The sequence below is a fragment of the Clavelina lepadiformis genome, chromosome 1 (genome assembly GCF_947623445.1).
Source record: "Clavelina lepadiformis chromosome 1, kaClaLepa1.1, whole genome shotgun sequence".
NCBI lineage: Eukaryota > Metazoa > Chordata > Ascidiacea > Aplousobranchia > Clavelinidae > Clavelina > Clavelina lepadiformis.
The window spans coordinates 10,180,587-10,201,320 of NC_135240.1; the positions used below are offsets into that span (position 1 = coordinate 10,180,587).

At 36.7% G+C, this 20,734-nt stretch overlaps 3 protein-coding genes across 5 annotated transcripts; all 3 read left to right on the forward strand.

The window, feature by feature from the left end:
- The first annotated feature begins 1,125 nt into the window (after nt 1–1,125).
- On the forward strand, nt 1,126–4,659 carry LOC143461217 (sialate:O-sulfotransferase 1-like). The gene is made up of 8 exons (XM_076959051.1): nt 1,126–1,366; nt 1,491–1,534; nt 1,850–1,955; nt 2,078–2,253; nt 2,368–2,566; nt 2,803–3,035; nt 3,104–3,310; nt 3,432–4,659. The coding sequence occupies exons 1-8, from the start codon at nt 1,194–1,196 to the stop codon at nt 3,800–3,802; spliced, it is 1,509 nt and encodes a 502-aa protein (XP_076815166.1). The 5' UTR covers nt 1,126–1,193; the 3' UTR covers nt 3,803–4,659.
- Nucleotides 4,660–5,294: 635 nt separating this feature from the next.
- LOC143459488 (uncharacterized) lies at nt 5,295–7,125 on the forward strand. Its single transcript, XM_076956678.1, has 4 exons — nt 5,295–5,546; nt 5,697–5,776; nt 5,889–6,140; nt 6,265–7,125. Exons 1-4 carry the CDS (start codon nt 5,431–5,433, stop codon nt 6,390–6,392), a joined length of 576 nt encoding a protein of 191 aa, XP_076812793.1. The 5' UTR covers nt 5,295–5,430; the 3' UTR covers nt 6,393–7,125.
- An 822-nt stretch (nt 7,126–7,947) lies between these two features.
- Nucleotides 7,948–16,590, forward strand: LOC143444241 (transmembrane and coiled-coil domain-containing protein 4-like). Of its 3 annotated transcripts, XM_076943410.1 has the most exons (12): nt 7,948–8,016; nt 8,843–9,084; nt 10,156–10,306; nt 10,710–10,900; nt 10,996–11,138; nt 11,325–11,543; nt 12,576–12,740; nt 12,947–13,041; nt 13,156–13,282; nt 13,400–13,517; nt 14,058–14,237; nt 15,678–16,590. In XM_076943410.1, exons 2-12 carry the CDS (start codon nt 9,038–9,040, stop codon nt 16,057–16,059), a joined length of 1,818 nt encoding a protein of 605 aa, XP_076799525.1. In that variant the 5' UTR covers nt 7,948–8,016; nt 8,843–9,037; the 3' UTR covers nt 16,060–16,590. The 3 variants fall into 3 exon arrangements, 2 of the variants coding, with proteins under 2 accessions (XP_076799525.1, XP_076799524.1); XM_076943409.1 differs by lacking the exon at nt 7,948–8,016 and having other exon boundaries at nt 8,353–9,084; XR_013113694.1 differs by lacking the exons at nt 7,948–8,016; nt 15,678–16,590 and having other exon boundaries at nt 8,354–9,084; nt 13,400–13,654; nt 14,058–14,170.
- The last annotated feature ends 4,144 nt before the right edge of the window (nt 16,591–20,734 follow it).

Consider the following 20,734-nt stretch of genomic DNA (forward strand, 5'->3'; position numbering starts at 1 on the left):
TTACAAGGTTATGTTTTATGTTAAAAGTCAAACTAGTACTTTATTGGAGTTGAGAAATGACAATAATAAAGTTAACTTTCTATGCAAATCTGAATGCTAAAAATGCAAGCAACAACGATTTTAACTTTTGCTATTTTTGATTAGACTGCTGCTTTCGCTTAATATAACCTAATTTTTTTAATCAAGTTTGTCAAACCCTCTCGAAGCTGTTTCCCAATTCCCTGGTTATTTAGCCTATTCCTTCAAAAACAATAATTTTGTTACTGGTGATATAGTTTTTAAGGTTTTTTACTTAATAGTTTGCAGATGAAGTAGGTAAAATGCTACGTAGTAAAATTAGTACGAAGTTCAATTGTAAAATAACTATTCCTAGGGACAATATTTATACCGGCATTGACTAAAAAAACAAAGCAACCAGCAGGAAACTGGTGCAACTAACTTCAATCTTGCTTAAGTTTTAAGTTCAGGTTTTATTTCAGTAACAGTAGTAACTTGTGGCAGTGTGAGAGGTGTATGTGATTAAAAATGGTGAAAGTTTGTGAACGTATAAGATACAGTTGTAGGATAACTTTGAGTTGTAAACAACGAAGCTAAATTAAGAGTAGTATATTAACAAAGCAATGAAACCAAATATCTTGCTTGCAGTTTTTCACAGTATAACTTATAGTCTCGAATCGCTTCACTCTTAACGTTTTAGTGGTTCGCTAATTTTAGTAATCTGTGGAAATCTGCTGAGCTCCGCCACGGTATACTATACAGTATACACCATTGTATTTACCTGTAACTTTTAGGCTACAGCACTGTTTACACTGTTGTATTGCCCTAACTATTCACCAAAACTATTAAAGGGGAACAAGAATCTTTAACCTGTTCCGCAAGGCTGTTTTAACAGTAGCGCAACTAAGAATCAAATCCTGTTCGCATTCTGTAAGCCAGGCCTTCTAAGCGCTCGGCCACTGTGCTGTCGACATATGACAAGTTACCTCTGGAGAAGATTTTTGTTTTATATTCAGTGCATTAAAATTTTCTAATTGCATAAAAAGAAGTTATATTTAGTTTCGCATTTATGAAATTAATTTTTCTCTTCTTTTAATTACGTAAACAATCGTACTAATAAACAAAAAGTTTGCTGATTGCGTCATCCACACGCAAAGATTGAAAACCACTGCACCACAACCTAGCGTATTTGCATAATGAAGATGAAAGCTAGGAGTTTGAAATGCCGGAACATAGGAAAAGTTTGGCTCATATACTTTTCTGTCGCACTGTTATGTTTTTTGAGTTACTTGAAGCTATCCAGTGTAAAGACACGAGATCCTATTTTCGAGTCATCGCAAACTTCTCTTTCAAGAAAAACAGTGATGAGGTAAAACATTATACTACGAATAAAAGATGTAGTAGTTTGGTGCATATTTATTGCTCAAAGCTTCTACAAAGTTATTTATGAAGTCTGGAGCTAATGTGTTCATCGTATTTTATTTCATTTGCAGTATATCGGAAGTTCAGCAAATTAAGACACACCATCATTGTGAAGGTATAACAAAAGATGTGCAAAGTTTTATATAGAGTAGCCAATTAACAAAATCAACAATAATACAATAAATGCTTTTACCGCAATGTAGCAGTCGTAACTAATGCAATAATTAAAGTCTAACAAGATCTAACTTGTAGTTCATGTAATTATTTCTGGAAAAAACGAGAATTTTAAAATTTGGTTCGAAAAACTTAGATGTTAAAACTTTCGCAAGTAGAATAGGCTAACTGCTAATTCAGGGTTTAGGTAATATCTGATAAAGCACCAAATTTAGTTAAGATAATTTATAATAACCATCGAGATTTACTTCCAAAGTATACAAAGTCGGGTGCTTTCTATACAATGACTTAAATCAAGAAATGATCGTAGCGAAATTCGATAACATGACGGCTGTCTGGTGCTTCTCATTATGCTCTTCAAGGTGAGCGAAGTCAAGTTTTCAAAGGAACGGCGTAGATGGGATAGCTTTTCGAGATTACTGTCTGTTTCATGCATTCGACTGGTTTAGACTTTTGTATAATTTTTTGTCGTCATTTTACAAAGGCTGACAAACTACGCTGGGCTAAAATCTGGAGATACGTGCATTTGTGCGCAGGACGTCACGGTCTTCGCCCATCTTCAATACACAAAATGTCCAGTTTATTGCAAAGGAGGAGCGGGAACATGTGGTGGTGATGATGCTATCGACGTTTATAAGATTGTATCTCCTTGTTTCCAAGGTAAGTTGAATTTATGTTTGTTTTGTTATTTACAAAGAATCAATCTATTAATTACAATGCGAACGATTAATAAAACTTTACAAAACAGTCTTTATAGGAAAATAACATTTTTAGAAGCTAACGTTCCCAAAAACATTGAAAAGTCAAAATTTTTGGGGTGCTTTGGTCCGATGCTCAAATTTGCGGATGAAAATCACCTCTACGAAAAAGATTTTACTCCTACTAATTGTATATTGTTCTGTGATACACAAAAACTACCGTTGGCTTTAGTGGATAATAAAAACGGATGTATGTGCGGCCAATTTAATGAAAGGTAAATCTTCATGAAAGAAATGCAATAAATTCTATATCGATTACATTTTGTTTTTGTGTACAATTTCTGTATTTATAACCAATATTTGCTTGTTGTCAACCGTGCCACAATTACAGTATACGTCACAAATAATAGTCTCTGAGACAATTTTTAAGCCCCTCTTCTTATATAACCTTTGAAACAAAAACCAAAAAAATTGAAAGTCATTTTTAAATTTTTTATTTAAACTTCGTTAGGTTTAATCTTACAAGCAAGATATATTGCAACCAAACACACGTAAAAGTTTATCGAACATTTTCGGAGGACACAAGATGTGGAAACATCCGGCTTCTTTCTCCTGCTGATTACAAACAAACAGCTCTCGTGTCATTTCCTGGATCTGGAAATACCTGGACGCGTTATCTTCTTGAAAGAGCTACTGGCATCTACACTGGCAGCATATATGGAGACCCACATTTACGCAGACATGGTGACAATATTATATATTACTAATTGTAATTTACGCAATCAACGCCATCCATATTTTATATGCTGTAGGTTTTTTGGCTGAATCACCAAACGTCTCCAAGCATCGCAGCGTAGTTGTGAAAGATCACATGATGAATAATAACAGAATGTCTTTGTACGAGACTGCGATCCTCATCGTTCGAAACCCATATGATGCTATGGTGGCCGAATTTAATCGTTTGGCAACAGACGGAAATCAGACTGGATTTGCAAGAGAAAATCAGTTTCAGTCTAAAAGTAAATCACTTTCAGTAAATCCTTATTTGTTTAAATGGAATTTGAAACTTTCACTTCGTGTAACTTCACTTCGTGAAACTTTCACTTCGTGTATGCTACATATCCAATAATTCTGTTTTAGATTTTGACAAAAGTTTTAAATTTCTTTCCCATTTGTGGTTGGATGTGATTCGGTATGTGGTTCTGAGTGGTAAACCAGCTCTCCTAATTGAGTTTGAAGAACTGAGGAACGATCCTATTGCGACAACACTGAAAATGGTCAAGTTTCTGAGGAAACACACAGTGATTTCGCCTGATCACCTCCAACAACGTATTCTCTGCCTCAGTCAACAACTGAATGGAGATCATAAAAGAGGCAAGCGCAAACTCACAATAGATCCATTTACCAAGGTTATGAAAGGGAAGTTTAATCATGATGTAGTTCAAGCAAGAAAGCTATTGAACGAACGCGGTGTTAATTTCTCGATGCCAAAATATGAAAGACAAGTATAACAAAGAGTGTTTAGCTTAAACCGAAACCTTTTTCATGCTATAATAAGCTACACTTTGAATGCAGTTTTAAGATTTTTCAAAACTTTCAAACTTTCAAAACTTAAGTTTGCCGTGACAATTGACAGTGAATTGACTGTGAACGCTGAATTATAATGCGTGTAGTCTTTCGCATTTTACTTTACACACAAAATTTCAGATTGTCAAGAAAATCTCACGTTTGTCCACCACAAGTTACCTTTTACACGCTGTATGTTTTACGATTGTGTTTTCATAGCGTTTAGTCACTGTTTTATACTCAACTTACGGTTCTTTTTCTATAACAGTTTCGTTATAAACACGCTAATACCTGAAATATTTTGTGTCAATATTTCTATAGCAAATTGCAGTTATGTGTTTTAGGCCTTTAGGGGAATTTTTTGAGCTTATTCCATTATTAGCCTATTGACCACTCCTATATAGCCTTCAAAATGTCATCGTGGTTTGATACGAACGGCGTGTAATTTGGTATTTTAGGAGACATTTTATTTGTGATTAGTTTGTGACCTTTTTGTTGTTATTTTTTGTTTCCATAAACACGGCCTGCGAAGTATATGGTGTTTTTGAACGGGAAGAACCCAAAGGTACTGTATCTTCAATTGTTGACATGTCGTTAGCTAAGAATACAGTTTAAATTACAAAATATTCAAAAGTTAAGAATGCGGATTTGTGGGTAAGAGTGTAGATCAGGCCTGGCCAACCGGTATTATGCGGCTCTTTCGTTCATATTGTATTTGTGTTTTTAGTTTGTACAGTATAAATGACTTGTAAATTTCTGTCATTTTCATGTTGGTGTGTAACGTTTACAATAAACGTAGTTGAACAAAGGTGTGTATGTGAGTGAGGAAGAGACGGAGTGATATTCATGTGTGCCAATGTGTATAATGTGGCTCTTTGCGGTTAACACAGCAAGACGTGAGGCTCTTAGTTTCTGACTGGTTGGTCACCCCTAGTGTAGATGATCAGGGACTGTTTGGACTATAAATGACTTGCCGAAAAGGAAAAAAAAGGAAAAAGGAAGTTATACAACTTAACATGACTATATGTAAGCAAACAATTTTTTTTTCAGTTTTTTTTTACCGTCACCTATTATATGATAGGCCTATAGCAGAAGCGTCTAAATTTCTCTTTTAAACTGACATTGTCATATTAAAAAAAAACGGAAGTACTTCTTTCCGCGCTGTGACGTGCAAGTTACTTGTCTAAACGTTGATCAACGTAAACGATAGGCTAGTACGGTACAGTACTGTATTGTAGTCAGGAAATAGGCTAGTAGGCTACGGTACAGTATTGTAGGTCTATGTTAGTACTTTGTAGGATCGACTTGTTACAGCATAGGATTCGCTGCCACCAACGATATAAAGAACATGATGGGAAACTACCTCCTCCTCGTTTGTTTCTTTTTTATGAGAAGAGAAGGTTTTGTTTCGCCCGCGTCACGCATGGTTGCGGACACTTACTCACTCACACTACGCCAGTCGTGGCGAAAAGTTATACGCATTTGCATGGTTCGTTTATCGATTACTGAGAAGTGAGGTTGTTGTTTACGTTGTTTTGACGATTCAAACGTGTGTAGCCTATCAGTTGCCAACATGTCGTCCGCACCAGCACTTACTGCTGAATATTTAATTGAAATCGTTGTCGACGATGAAGAGTGTATAATCAAGCCTGTATCATCTTCTGCTTTGCAAGCTAATGATCTCTTTCAGTAAGTTAAGAATTAAGATAGGCTGAGGCTAAGAGACCTTTTAAGTATATGGTGCTTATAGCTTTATATGATTTAGAAACTATCTCTCACACTAGGAAAATAGAAGGTTGAATGCATTTAATGAGTTTACTTTTGCATGTTACTGGTTAGGTGTAAATACTGTGATGAAAAATTTAAAAGTCAGCGAGGTTTTGAAGTTCATCAAAAGGTCAAGCATCGTGGTTATTTAGGTAAGTCCTGCTGCCTTAAGGTTTTGTGTATTTTTATAAGTTTACATGTTTAGCAAGATAAATTTGTGTGTATGCCAAATACAGGATTTTTCACAAGCTAACATTTTTTAAGGCTTTTCCTCTGAGACGTGTTCTGGCAAAACAATTAAAAGTATGTGGGTTGAGGTATGTGAATCACCAGATGATTTGACGACAGAAGCCATTGATTACTTTATGAACATTTTCGCCACCAAACCAAATGGATCTGAGTTGTTGACAACGTTTAGTTTAGATGGCATATCTAGAATTCTTCATATTTTTGGCCCGAATGCAGATCGATGCAAATCACTTGAAGCCACAAGAAAATTTTTGATCTTTTTCTCAGGTATATATTTTTATGATTCAGCTTAACATTTAATGTGATAAGATATTAATGTTGTATTATACTTATATTGAATATGTTCTAACTTTCTGAAATCAATTACAATAAGTTGGATTGTTTACTCTAGGAAAATACACGCAGAAAATACAACAGAATTGCCATCAAGTAACCTCACTCCAGATGAAATTAGTATTGCGTAAACTGAAACGCAATTTTAATTTGTATGTTACACATTTGTACACGTTTTGTCTTTAATAAAGGTGGTGAGTCCACCCTAGGTGTGAATTCAAATGCAACAAAATGTTTATGATGTAACAAAGGCTTTGTTTGACTTGAATGCTGGATGATGTAATAATGCTTGCTATCTAGTTTTGATGGCAGGAGCTAGACTTGTAAACATTCAATTTATTTTCTTATTGCTGTACAGTAGTTAAAAGAAAAGCGATTACACGGTAATTGTACAAATTTCAGGCTAATTTTAGAACTGGTTTTGCAAGCGTGCATGTGCATGAACTTGTCCTCTCGGTATGACAAAATTTTTCTTTTTAATACTTCTGCCCATGCTTCTTTTTTTTGATACAAATTTTTTTGTTTGGTACACTAAACAAATTGTGCTGAGGTAGACAGTTGTTGCACTCAGGCATGCAACTGTGGCGTTTAGATATAATCAAATTAAACAAGTTCTATAATTGGCATTTGTTTAGCATTTTTTGTGTTTCCAGTTAAATTCTAAACAAATTTGAAATGTATTGTTCCTAGTTTAATCCTTATTCAATCTTAGTTACGTAATTAAGTGTGTCAAGTGGTTTTCTGTACCCGATGTAAATCAATTTTAATTCTTTGTGATAAAAGCTTAGAATGTAACATGGACACATGTATACGTGTGATGGTAAAAGCTAGCTTGGCATTCGCCCATTGGTTAAAATACGGGAGTATAAAAGCTAATGTTGGATCTAATCTAAATCTCTCTTGTCTTTTGTCGTTTAGCTATTTCTTCTATTCTGCTGAATTATTCGGAATTGGAATCATTACTGAATTTGAGTTATAGCTTGGTTTAAATGTGGAAAGATGGTGTAAATGTTTCTAATTTGATACAACCTATTCGGACAATATAACAATTACACTTTATGAAGTTGGTGTTGATTTGAAGAAACGTTATAGAAACAGCAAACGCAACGGAGTCAAAGACGTCTATAGGAGTCTAGCAGTAAGACTAATATTGGCTTCAGGCCAAACTAAAAGCAATCCCCACACAACATATACGTGGCATTTTAATATTGCAGTCTCAATCTGCAAGCATACCTGTAGATCTTTAGGCCTAGTTTCACCAAGCTTTAAAAATTTCGCACCATTGTAAACTTCAAAGTTAACCAAATTCAGCTAGGCCTATAGGCTATACTGATATATACGCTTCCAAAGGTCACCTTCCCCTAATCATAGTTCTTTCTCCGTAAGGCTACACTAAGTCCAAGGCTCAACCAAAGTCAAACGTGTGAAACGGATGTGACCGCACTGAAGCGTAACGAGGGCGAAATAAAAACGGTACTTCCCCCAGCAGTTTCCTATCATGTTCTTTATATCGTTGCTGCCACCATGTTAATATCGCTACTCTCGTGATATTATTTGTTGATCTAAGTCGATAAGACGTTCGGCTGAATCTCTTGTATTTTAGACAGTCTTGAACATGAACGTTATTACTCCACATACGAATCACAATGCACACCAAGAAAGTACATGGCGGTAGCATGACCAACATAGAAATCGTAACAAGTACTTTATACCTATCAACAACACTCAACAGGGTGCCTTTGTGCTATGCACCCCTGCTTTAGCTCGTAATTGCATGCTGGTCATTGGTCCTTGAATGAAGAAAAAATAGGTGAGTGGGCTTATGGCGAAGGTTAAAGCTGTTACGTAGTTCGGTTGTTTACTCCTGACTCAGAAGGCTCCTGCTTCAGTTGTATGCTTGCTTCGCTCATATATTGAAAAAAAACACGAGCTTCTGAGTTCAACGTTTTTATCGAACTGTTGTCTTGTGCGGAAGCAGTGAGAAAATTAACAGGTGCGGAGAGTATTCTAAGGGCGCCAACTAGCGACAATCTAAGAAGCACACAACGGCCGCTACAGGCTCACACAACAAGTACAGAAGTATCAGTTAAAAGTTTCACAATCACAAAAAAAAATTGGCAGTGGGTTTATAGTTATACACCGGGATATACGGAAAAGGAAAACAAGTTTTTTTAGCACAACTCACTATCAGCAGGTCTCAAGCGACTGAGTGATAGGGAACCATTGCCAGGTTTAAGCTGTGCATAGACTTTCCTCAGCATGAGAATAAAGATTACCATCAATGCAACATTAGAAGCATCAATCATGGGAAAGACAACACCATTGAATTGTATTACTTCAAGTGTTCCATGCTTCACATTACTGTATTTTAAAAGCAAAATTTGATCATGATTTCATAGTTGAAAAAACTAAGTTAGGTTATACATAATTTCAAAACTTAGGCTATCCATTTAAATTTTTATAACAGCTATTACGAGTGTAAGCATTTAAACTTACTTAACTTTTATGTGACGGTTTGCATTGGAACTGACACACTTGTACATTAAAAGCACAGGAAGCAAAAACTTTCTACAATATTTCAACTTCGAAGAAGTCCATTTGTGGTTTTAAATGTGTTAATGACATTTATGTCTCAGAAAAAAATCAAGTTGGAAGAAGAAAGTTCTCAAGATGGTGCTTCTAAACAGTCCTTAACACCAGAGTGTGATTGTGAAAATCATCAAGGTGAAAACTTTGACAACACCATCACAGATGAAATTAACAAGAATTCTTATACAAATTCTAAGTTTGTTGAATCACTTGGTGATATTACAAAGTTCAGTTATTCTGGAATGTGTGCATCTGCTTTAAACTTGTTATTTGATGCACCAGAAGACAGGCAAGTTGTAAAATTTGTCAAGTGTATTGTTGACTATATCAATTCAAGCGCCCATGCAGTGAATTTTCGTTAAACTGAATTTTTGTGGTATTCTGAAGATAGAGAGATATATATATATCTTCTATCAGGATTCTTTAAATTTCAATACCCTTTGGGTGCCACATTTTATCCATATTATTTATATAGATTTGTTACATATTTATATAGATATACAAATGCTTTTAAGTAAAGTATAATGATGCAGAGTTTTTTTTCCAGAAAGGCAGAGGTGTATACTCAAATATAAAAATAAATTTATTTGTCATTTTTGTTGATTCAATTTTTGCAACTTTGCAACATTATCATGGACTTAACCAGCTACCAATTTAGGAAATTTGTCTTTGCAAAGTTACTGCACTTTGAAAAATGCTTGTCTTACACTTCACAGTTCAGCAGTGGTATTACTGTAGTGAGATTTGAAGTTGGTCATTGTTACTAAATCACTGGTTGCTTGACCAAACTGGGAAATGTAGACCACGCTTAACATGCATTGTGTAAAATGGCCATTTTTATGGTTTTCCAAGTTCTTTTTATTAAGACACTTTTAACAGTCATTGTATTTTATGCAAAATAGTTACCTGTAAATGGCAACTAGTGAGTGACATAACAAGCAACTTGAAGATAGATAAGGAAGATTAGGCCAGAGAGCAGATGAAATTGTCTATTATGTCCGACCCAATTTGTTTTATGGAAAATCAAAATTATTTATTATTAATTAGTTGATGTTTAATTGCAGAAATAGTTCCTATTGTCAAATTTCGCTGCATTGGCCCTTCCATAGTTTAATTTTTAATTCATATCAAAGCAGTATGAGAACCACATGGAAATATTACCAATAAATTTAAGCAAGCCTTAAGTGTTTTTACAATAAAAATCCCTTTATATATTATATATTTGATAAACACATGCATATCTGTTGAAAGTATTTACGGCGTCATTATAAATTGGTGTCACCATTGCAGCCAGTAAAGCACCATGTTGACAGTGGCATATCACGGAATCCATGCCAAGTTATTTTCTTTTTTACTGTAGAGAATACAGGCATACGTTTGTTACATCATTTGTGGCGCATCTCTGCTTACCCAGCAATGTTGCCAACACTATGATAGCACTTTCGGATGGCCATGGATTACCAGGAACTGACCTTTTCGTTGAAAATTTACTTCAGGATGAAAAAGTTAAGGTTCGGTATATATCTTAAAATGTTATAAACGTTACATAATAATAATATATGTGTTTCTCCACTATTTATGAAATGTGTTGAAGTGGAAGGTTATTCAAGTTAATCGAACACTGAATGTGTGAATGACAAACTTATCTACACTTAGGCGCTAGAGTTTGTGAACCACCAAACTTTTACGTTCATTTGTACAAGAGTTCCATACATCATTAAAGATGAGCAGCTTTCATAAAATTGAAAATTTTACAATGTGCAATTTTTGCACTTGTTGAACATACACAACTTATATCAGCAAGAAAATGCAAAGTATTTGCAAATCAGGTTTATGAACTACCATCTAGCTTATATTTGTTGTCTAATTGCTAAGCATCACGTACTATTTAGAGTTTTATTTGTATTATTGCAGGAAAATATACATATTCTTCTAAATGATATGGTTATGTGGGCCGTCACTTCTTCTGGAGGTCGTTATGATGCTAGAACTCGATTTGTAATTCGGCATGTGGCATGGCAATTGCATGTTAAATATGAAGATTTTGAAAATATTGAAGAGCTCATCATAGAGATGCTGAAAAAGTGCACTGAGAAAGAAAAATCGTAAGTTGTTATATTATAGGGCAGTGTTTACTGTATGGTGTCTAATGAACAACTATCTGCTTTCATGGTTATAAACAGGAAATTAATATGTGCAGAGAGCAAGAGGCAACTCGAAAAAAGAATGCAAGAAATCGTAAATGGAAACGTTACGCTCTAATAGGCTTAGCAACAGCTGGAGGTGGGGCACTGGTCGGACTGACAGGGGGATTGGCTGCACCTCTTGTTGCTGCTGGTGCAGGTGATGTTGATTAGAATTAACGGAAAATAAAAGCACAACTATCTGTGTAATATTTGCATTAAATGTGTAATTAAATTACTTTCCTTGTTAATAGCATTTTTTCACAAGTCATTTATGCTGACAGTTTCCCTTTATAAATTTAATTATGAACATTAGAAGTGGACTAAGGTTTGTGTACTTATGCAGGGGCTATACTTGGAGGTGCTTCAGCGGCAGCACTTGGGTCAGTGGCTGGCATTGCAGTTATAACATCGTTATTTGGAGCAGCCGGCGCAGGCCTAACAGGTTACAAGATGAAGCGTAGGTTTGGTGGAATAGACGAATTTGAATTTCGGCCACTTACAGCTGCCACACAGCCAGCGATCACAATTGCTGTTTCCGGATGGCTATCAGAGGACAGGCAAAGTGACTAAGATAAAATGGTTTGGTGACACTTAATCACGCGACACTTAATCACGCGACGCTTAATCACCGACACATAATCACTAGGACATTTAATCACGCGACTCTTAATCACGCGACACATAATCACTAGGACATTTAATCACGCGACACCTAATCACTAGGACATTTAATCACACATTTACAGTATCGGCTATCGTACACACTAGGTAACAATGTCATGCATGGGAAATGTAAGCAACTGCACGAAGATAACTAAAATCTCACTTGACAGATAACGGTCAACTGTGTCAACATGATGACTGTCATCGTGTTGGTGATATTTCTGGCTAAATATCAGAGAGTTTCTATAGCTGGTGAAAGTCAACTTTAAACCAATGTTTTCTGAATTTGACGGTTTAATTTAAATTATCATTAGAATTGTCGCGATACCCATCTATGCGTATATGTGGTGTACTTCGCTTTTGCAAAACTTTGTTTTAAGAAAGGTAATAGGTAAAAAGTTTTTTCTTCACGTCAGAACCGTTTTGATGGTACTTTGATCAAGAGCTTCGGTGACAATAGAATAATGTTACATATTACATAGGTTTGACTTTGAATTGTCTGAATTTGACTTTATGAAGCTGGTGTTGATTTAAAGAAACATTATAGAGAGAGCTGGCGCAACGGAGTCAAAGACAATTGTCGGGGAGTTCTAAAAGAAAGACTAATAGCCTTTGGCTTTAGGCCAACCTTAAAAGCAATCCACATCGTCATCCCCACAGAGAGATGCACATGAGCTTGAATTACTGAATTTTCCTCACGCTTTTCCGACATCCAAGTGATTATGTGTCGCGTGATTAAATGTCGCGTGAATAAGTATCCAAGTCGCGTGATTAAATGTCCTAGTGATTATGTGTCGCGTGATTAAATGTCCTAGTGATTATGTGTCGGTGATTAAGCGTCGCGTGATTAAGTGTCGGTACACCGATAAAATACCATACTGCGATTTCTTGATATCAGACGTGTGGTGACAATGTCTATCACTCTAACCAGGTGGATTTGTATATCCATGGAAGCATATGTTGCAAGGTCGTGAGCAGTACACTTTGGTATGGGAATCAAAACATCTTCTTAGACTGGGAAGTGCATTCCAGTATATCATTGACAGCTTGATGAGTGTCGCTGCTACTGAAGCCTTGAAGTATACTGTTTTAGCAGGCATGTAAATGCATTGAACGTTTCTATTGCGTTTTTAAATTATGCATGAATGGTGCTTGCTCTTAGTTTTAAAATTGATGATAAATTAAGTAATGTCTCAAACTAAGCGTTAAATTAAAAAAAATGAAATGTCAACATAATCAACCCTCTGCATTTTTAAACAATTTGTGTTTGACATCTATACCAATGCCATAACATTTTTAAAGGATTAATCACCGCAGTAGCCTGGCCAGCGTCACTCATTTCTGCAGCTGGTGTGATTGATAATCCGTGGAGTGTGTGTCTGCAAAGATCTTCCCAAGTAATAGCGCTGTTTACTTAACGAAAAGTGCCATTTTAACATCAGAGCTTGTGCATTTTTTCCTAAAACTACTTCTTGGCATGTGTCGTTTTCTTGGTAAATTTGGATTTCTAGGTGGGCAAACAGCTTGCCGAGGTTCTGCTTGCAAGGGAACATGGCCATCGTCCTGTCACACTTATTGGATTTAGCTTGGGAGCCAGGGTGATTTATCACTGCTTAGAGGAAATGTCTAAACGAAAAAGTGAGTTCTGTATGAAATTACTTTGGCCTCTATAGAATTAATATGTAAATCACTTATTTATAATCATAAATGAGTCAACAGACACCTTAACATCAACATTATGTTTTATTTTTCAAGATCATACTGGCATTATTGAAAATGTTTATCTGCTTGGTGCACCTGTTAGTGGAAAAGCAGAAGACTGGAAGATATTTTCATCTGTGGTTGCAAGTCACATTACAAATGTTTATTGCTGGTAATTTTTCACATACGGATGCTCTCGATGGTAGTAGGATGCAGAGACAAACCAGCAGAAGCAGTAGAACTTTAATGTGAAATGCGCTGACTTACTGTTGTAAAGTCTTACTGCCCTGATGAAGCTAAGATGTATTGGTCAGCAATGGTTGTACATTAAAATATTTCACCAGAATGGGAATACTTTAGTGTTGATACTATAATATGATTGGTAGAAAACACAGAATTTTTAATAACTTTTACATCAATCTAACGTGCACAGACGGATTTGCATTTTTGTGGATCTGGTAGTTGATTGCTATATATATATATTATAATTAGGGCAATTTTTTTATCATAAAAGTTTTATTTTGTCACAAACTTGGAATAATAATGCTGAAATATCAAAGTAAAAATATAATAGTGTACGTAGTATCAGATTTAATATTTTTAAGGCCAAATTTAGCAAACGTTAAGTCATATTTTGAAAATTGTGGGTTAATAAAAATCGCTCTAACTATTAAGTATGTTGTGGCTTCCAGATTTTACACTTTTTTTACAGGACAGACTGGCTTTTGCGATTCTTGTATCGAACAAGCGCGAGGCAAGTACAGGTAGCAGGCCTGCAACCGATTATGTGGGAAAATCGACGAATGATCAACATTGATCTAAGCTCGATCATCGATGGACATATGGATTATGCCAAAAACATGGATACTATACTGGCAGCAATAGGGGTTAGGTATGAGGATGATTTGCTACAAGTTGTGATTTTGAGGCATTTTACGTGTTTCCGTTTCACTGAGCTGTAGTAAAGAAGAAAGATTGAAATTTAAGGTCCTTTTTAATGTTAACTGGTGTGAAACAGCACATATAACGGTTTGGTGACACTTAATCACGCGACACTTAATCACGCGACGGTTAATCACCGACACATAATCACTAGGACATTTAATCACGCGACTCTTAATCACGGGACACATAATCACTAGGACATTTAATCACGCGACACCTAATCACTAGGACATTTAATCACACATTTACAGTATCAGCTACCGTACACACTAGGTAACAATGTCATGCATGGGAAATGTAAGCAACTGCACGAAGATAAACTAAAATCTCGCTTGACAGATAACGGTCAACTGTGTCAACGCGATTACTGTCATCGTGTTGGTGATATTTCTGGCTAAATAACAAAAAGTTTCTAGCTGGTGGAAGTCAACTTTAAACCAATGTTTTCTGAATTTGACGGTTTAATTTAAATTATCATTAGAATTGTCGCGATACCCATCTATGCGTATATGTGGTGTACTTCGCTTTTGCAAAACTTTGTTTTCAGAAAGGTAATAGGTAAAAAGTTTTTCGTCAGAACCGTTTTGATGGTACTTTGATCAAGAGCTTCGGTGAAAATAGAATAACGTTACATATTACATAGGTTATACGTAGCAATGCAAAATGACATGTTATTTCCTGATTGGCTAATGTGTTTCTAGAAAAACTAAGGTTTGGTTGAAATCTCCTCTTCTTGTCTCTACACATAATATCAGTTTTACCTTCTGGACTGTTCATTACTGAATTGGAGTTATAGTTTTGTTTAAATGTGAAAAGATGATAAAAATGTTTCTAATGTGATACAACTTATTTCGGACAATATAACAATTAGACTTAATGAAGCTGGTGTTGATTTAAATAAAAATTATAGAGAAAGCCGGCGCAACGGAGTCAAAGACAATTGTCGGGTAGTTCTAAAAGAAAGACTAATAGCCTTTGGCTTTAGACCAACCTTAAAAGCAATCCACATCGTCATCCCCACAGAGAGATGCACATGAGCTTGAATTACTGAATTTTCCTCACGCTTTTCCGACATCCAAGTGATTATGTGTCGCGTGATTAAATGTCCTAGTGATTATGTGTCGCGTGATTAAATGTCCTAGTGATTATGTGTCGCGTGATTAAATGTCTTAGTGATTATGTGTCGGTGATTAAGCGTCGCGTGATTAAGTGTCGGTACACCCATATAACATGGTGTAATATTAAACCACAGCTTTGCCAGACTCTAGTTGCGGTAGAGGAGGGTGCACATTTGCAATAAACAAATTTGATTTGTTTATTGGGCTGATGCCTGTAGTATCTAATGTAATAAACTTTGTCGTTTACTATCGACGGTATGTATATACAGGACAAAAGGATTGCCGCAGAAAAAAGAATTATTAAAAGAGAAAAGGTCATCCAGTTTACCCACCATACTCAAGTTGTCCAAGGATTCAGCGCTAACAACTTCCAGCTCATGTGACCAACTTCACGAGGATTTGCCTTCTGAGCTAGTCGATTACAATTTATCTGCTGCTGCACAAGCAAAGGAGATGCCTGAAAGAAACTCAACTGAACAGCCTGCATTGAGTGACAATGTCTCAAACTTTAGCAGACAAGAAAATAAAATTATTTTTAATTATAATTCCAGTTTGAACTTATCTGAATTCAACTATTTGTATCTACAGCCCAATCAATCTAAAATGTTAATTTGCTCAAGAGTTACATTTTGCACTATGCCTGCTAAATAGCACAAATTTTATATTTTATTATTTCTTTCTGCCGATTGTCATTGTTGTGATTTAATTGCAAGCACTTTTTATGCGGTTTGTTGAAGGTTTTGGTGTTTTAATTTATGTTCATCCTTACTAGATTACTAACTTCGCAAAATGTGAGCACTACAGACTGGGAAGTCTGGCATCTTTTTAGCAAGATTTGTTTTAACTTGTCGATAAAGCTATGGTTTTAAATAGCGCATCATACATCTCCCGTGGAGCACAAAATGATTTATGCAAAAGAAAAAACCAGCAATTTATAGTTTGAAAATTATCGTTGAATGCTGGTGTATTTTTCATGCATCTTCTCACTTTTCATGTGGAAATGCCTAACATCAACAAAGAGGCAAACTTATTCCTTTGTGAGTGCATACTTTTCAGTCTTTTTTATTAATGTTGTTTTTATCTTGTGTAAGTTTTGTGAAGTTCCTATGGTGTCTGATAAAGTGCAATGACTTGAATCTGTCGGTGTTTATTACAATGAGCAATCAATAAAATGCTTGGTCAGTCTAAGTAATTAGAGGCGCTTACATACTCAATTTATATTGTTACCTTCGACATAGATTTATAGCCATGATAAACGTAAGAATTGTGAAAAGGAATATACTTAGCAGTTCACTTCAATTGACACCAACTTCAGATATAGTGTGTGGTGAAACTACCAGCCCAAATGGTACAGCACAATGGAAAATGGAATGTTTAAGTGATAACAAGAAAAGCAAACAAATCAGATTTTTTCATGGCTAACAAAGAGTATCACTTCATTGTAGAATTCTTGCATTTTATAGTGTACATGCTGCTTGATAAATGCCTATGAAATAGTACAAAAATATCTCACAGCATGTAGGCTAAAGCACTACTTTAACTTCTACATAGACTAATTCTGACAAACAAATTCCTAAAAAAAAATAAAAAACTAAATTCCCTATTGCAAGTAGCCTACACGTTTTTAGCAGAACAAGTCCACATCAACAAAAGTCGAAAAAACGATTATTAAACGAAATCATTATATCTTAAGTTCCAAAGGTAGCTGAAAATGTATGTGGAAATTGCCTCTTTGCATGTACCAACCACATAAAAATTTAGTAGCTGAAAATGTATGTGGACATTGCCTCTTTGCATGTACCAACCACATAAACATTTACAAACGAAGATTCCCAAAGAATTACTTTGGCGCTGTTGACAATATCTTTTTTGCTCATTCTCCAGCTGTAGTTTGGGTGGTGGACTGCTTGGGCGGCTCTAACATTGTCGGTCGTGTTATAGAGACGTCAACCGCCGTTGTTTAAAAATCTCATCTGTTCGTAAAGAAGTCTTTAATTCTTTATTTAAGTACTACACAGCAGCTCATACTGACAACTACATTAGAAAGTTATGATTCTTTCTACAATCTACAACATAATAGGTATGGCTTTCAAAACACTAGAAAGCTAAGGCACAATTTATTTAACAACGTTATTTTAACTTAGTGTAATACTTAAAATAAGCCCTTTTGATGCAATTCTTGGTTTCTTCAACGAATTGGTATATTCAGTCACTGTTTAAAGAGCTTAGAAACTAAAGCAATTGAAGCTAACTTTGTCAATATCACTGTCTGTAAACGTTTCAGTTACGAATCTTTACATTTTCATGTTGGCAACCGGTTAACTACTGATTTGTCAAAACTAGAATATGCCTATATTATACAGTAGGGGAGACCGGGGTTAGCTGGAAAAATTTAAACCACCAAAATTCAGAATGATCTTCGAAGCCTTTATCTAGTCTGGCATAATGACTCCCCTTATCTACAACTTATTACAAAAGACTGACCAGAAATTGTTACGGGTTTACACACAAACTTTAATTTTTCAGACATCAGTCACGTGTTTCAACTAACCCCGAAGCCGGGGCTTGTTGGAAAACCACACGGGGTTAGTTGGAACATACATCGATTTGTTATATACAGTATTCAAAAGTGTCTGTTCTTTGAATGTCAATCAATCTATTGTGGATTGTAGCCCAAAAATTCAACAGGGAAGACAAATTTCTGCTGACAGCGTTTTGTTCCTCTTCTGTTCAAAAGAACAGGCAATTTGAACACAATGTCTTTTAAATTTTGAGTGAATTCCAATTCGTCAGTGTATAAGAGAGGAGATTGTAAGCTGCTTCGCCATAGTGTAATGTAGTATAGTATTGCTATACTGGAACCTGAATCTTTAACGCTTCTTCTCAAGTGTGTATAATAGATAACCAAACCAAAGAAAGCCAGTAGGAAAATTTTGTTACGTGTTTGCATTTTTTGAATACAAATAACCCACTCATGTTGGAAATTCCAATATAATCTACACTTGTACAAATCACACATTTTTTCCTTAAGCTTGTAAGTTTGAAACCCTAAATATAACTAACTTCAAAAACATCGCTTTACGCCATAAAAAAAGCATTAAGGACTCTCTGAATACACATAACAACTTCTAGAATTGTACAGATTGTAGAGAAATACGCAAATAGAATCTCCGCTAATAGTACAAGTTATTTGCGCTGTCCGCAGTCACTTTCCTGAACACCCTGAGAACGCATTTAGACAACGTATGTTTTCTACTATGTAGCCTACCTTTCATTATTACTTTTAATGTTACTACTGTATTTGCTCTATCTTGAATCTGTCCAATTATCTTCATCCTTCATTTCTCTGTCCATAAACTTTCCTGCGGCAAATTACAAACTCGACCCAATTTTAGGCAATGAGTGCTCATCAAGTAATCTCTCTTTTGTGTATTCCTTTCAAGATCCTGGAGAAACTGATCTACGCCCGTGTCGAACCTATTATAGACCCACTGCTCCCTCAAGAGAAGCTGGATTTCGACACGGAAGATGAACCGTGGACCAAGTTACTCTCTTGACTCAAGAAATCGAGGACAGCTTCTCGGCTAAGAAAAAAAGCAGGTGCTGTGTTTGTCGATCTCACAGCTGCCTATAATACCGTCTGGCACCGCGGCCTCACCTGCAAGCTTTTGCGCCTACTGCCGGACAGGCACATGGTTTCCCTAATCATGGAACTTGTCCGAAATCGCAGTTTCACCCTCATCACAGGTGATGGCACAAAAAGCAGATTGCGACGCCTGCGAAATGGTGTCCCACAGGGATCAGTCCTGGCTGAGGCTGGCTCCCCTCCTTTTCAACATCTACACGCACGACCTGCCAGAAACAATTGCCAAAAAGTTTGCTTACGCCGATGATTTGGCAATTATGCATAGAGCAGAAAACTGGCAGGAGTTGGAGGGGTCCCTAACCCAGGACATGACAACCATATCCACTTATCTCCAGAAATGGAAGCTGAAGCTCAGTGTAACGAAAACGGTGACGGCTGCCTTCCACCTCCACAACAAGGAGGCACAACGTGAGATCAACATCACTGTTGATGGACGTCCTCTCCCTTTCACTGCCGAACCAACATACCTCGGCATAAAACTGGATAGGACACTCACGTTTCGTCGACACCTGGAGTCACTTCGCAAACAACTAACAACACGCGTTGGGCTTTTGAGAAGACTGGCAGGATCTAGCTGGGGTGCTGGATGCACAACACTTCGCACAGCTACCATGGCTTTGGTCCACTCTGCCACCGAGTACTGCACACCAGCTTGGTGTCATAGTGCTCACACTCGTCTCATAGATAAGCCGATAAATGACGCTCTGCGCTTAGTGACTAGATGCCTGCACCCCACACCAATAGACAACCTGTTTGTCCTAGCAGGTATCCACTCATCTGAGCTTCGCCGCAAGAGAACCACACTGTCTCTAGCACGCCGAGCCCTGGAGCCTGGGCATCTTCTGCATAACCGGCTCCTGTCTCCTCCACTTAGAGGACACCGGCAGCTTAAGTCGAGGCACCCATTTGTCCCTGCTGCATTGGATTTACTGAATGAATTTAACCAGTCAACCACCAATGTGGCAAGCTGGGTGGATTACAAATGGAGCATGGAGTGGCAAGAAAACTCCTCCAGACTCCATGGCTACATTTCGAAGGCCAGCACATCACCACCGGGAATGCATTTTCCCAGGTGTGCTTGGACCAAGCTCAATCGCCTTAGAACTGGCGTTGGCCTCTTCCGCTCAATTATGCACAAATGGGGTACGGCTCCATCTGCGGCCTGTGAGTGTGGTGCAGAAGAGCAGACTGCAGACCACGTCATAACATCTTGTCCCACCTACCGCCATCCTTGTGGAAACCGTGGTCTGACAATAATGGATGAAAACCTGGTCAGCTGGCTAACAAACACCTGCCCTACAATATGAGGTTTTTGTTCCCTCTCTGAAACTAAAGAACCATCTACTCCACACGAAGAAGAAGAAGTAAATCTTATCTAGTCAGCAATGAAGTCAGCGTATTGGCGTTGACAGGTGATTGAAAATTCAATTTAGCATGATTTCTAATTATTGTACTTATAAGAAATACAAAGTCTATCGATAGATAGTCTTCAACTGTCGTCCAAGTTTTACAGCAGTTTTATAATACATTAACTATAGCGCATATTTTACTTTAGGGGCTGTAGGCCCATCCGAAGCCCTATCTTAAACAATGCAAAGTACCATTTTTCAATTTGAATTTGCTTCTAAACAAGCCCGGTCACTTCGCTGAGTTTTTGTATCCGCCGAGATGTAGGGCAAA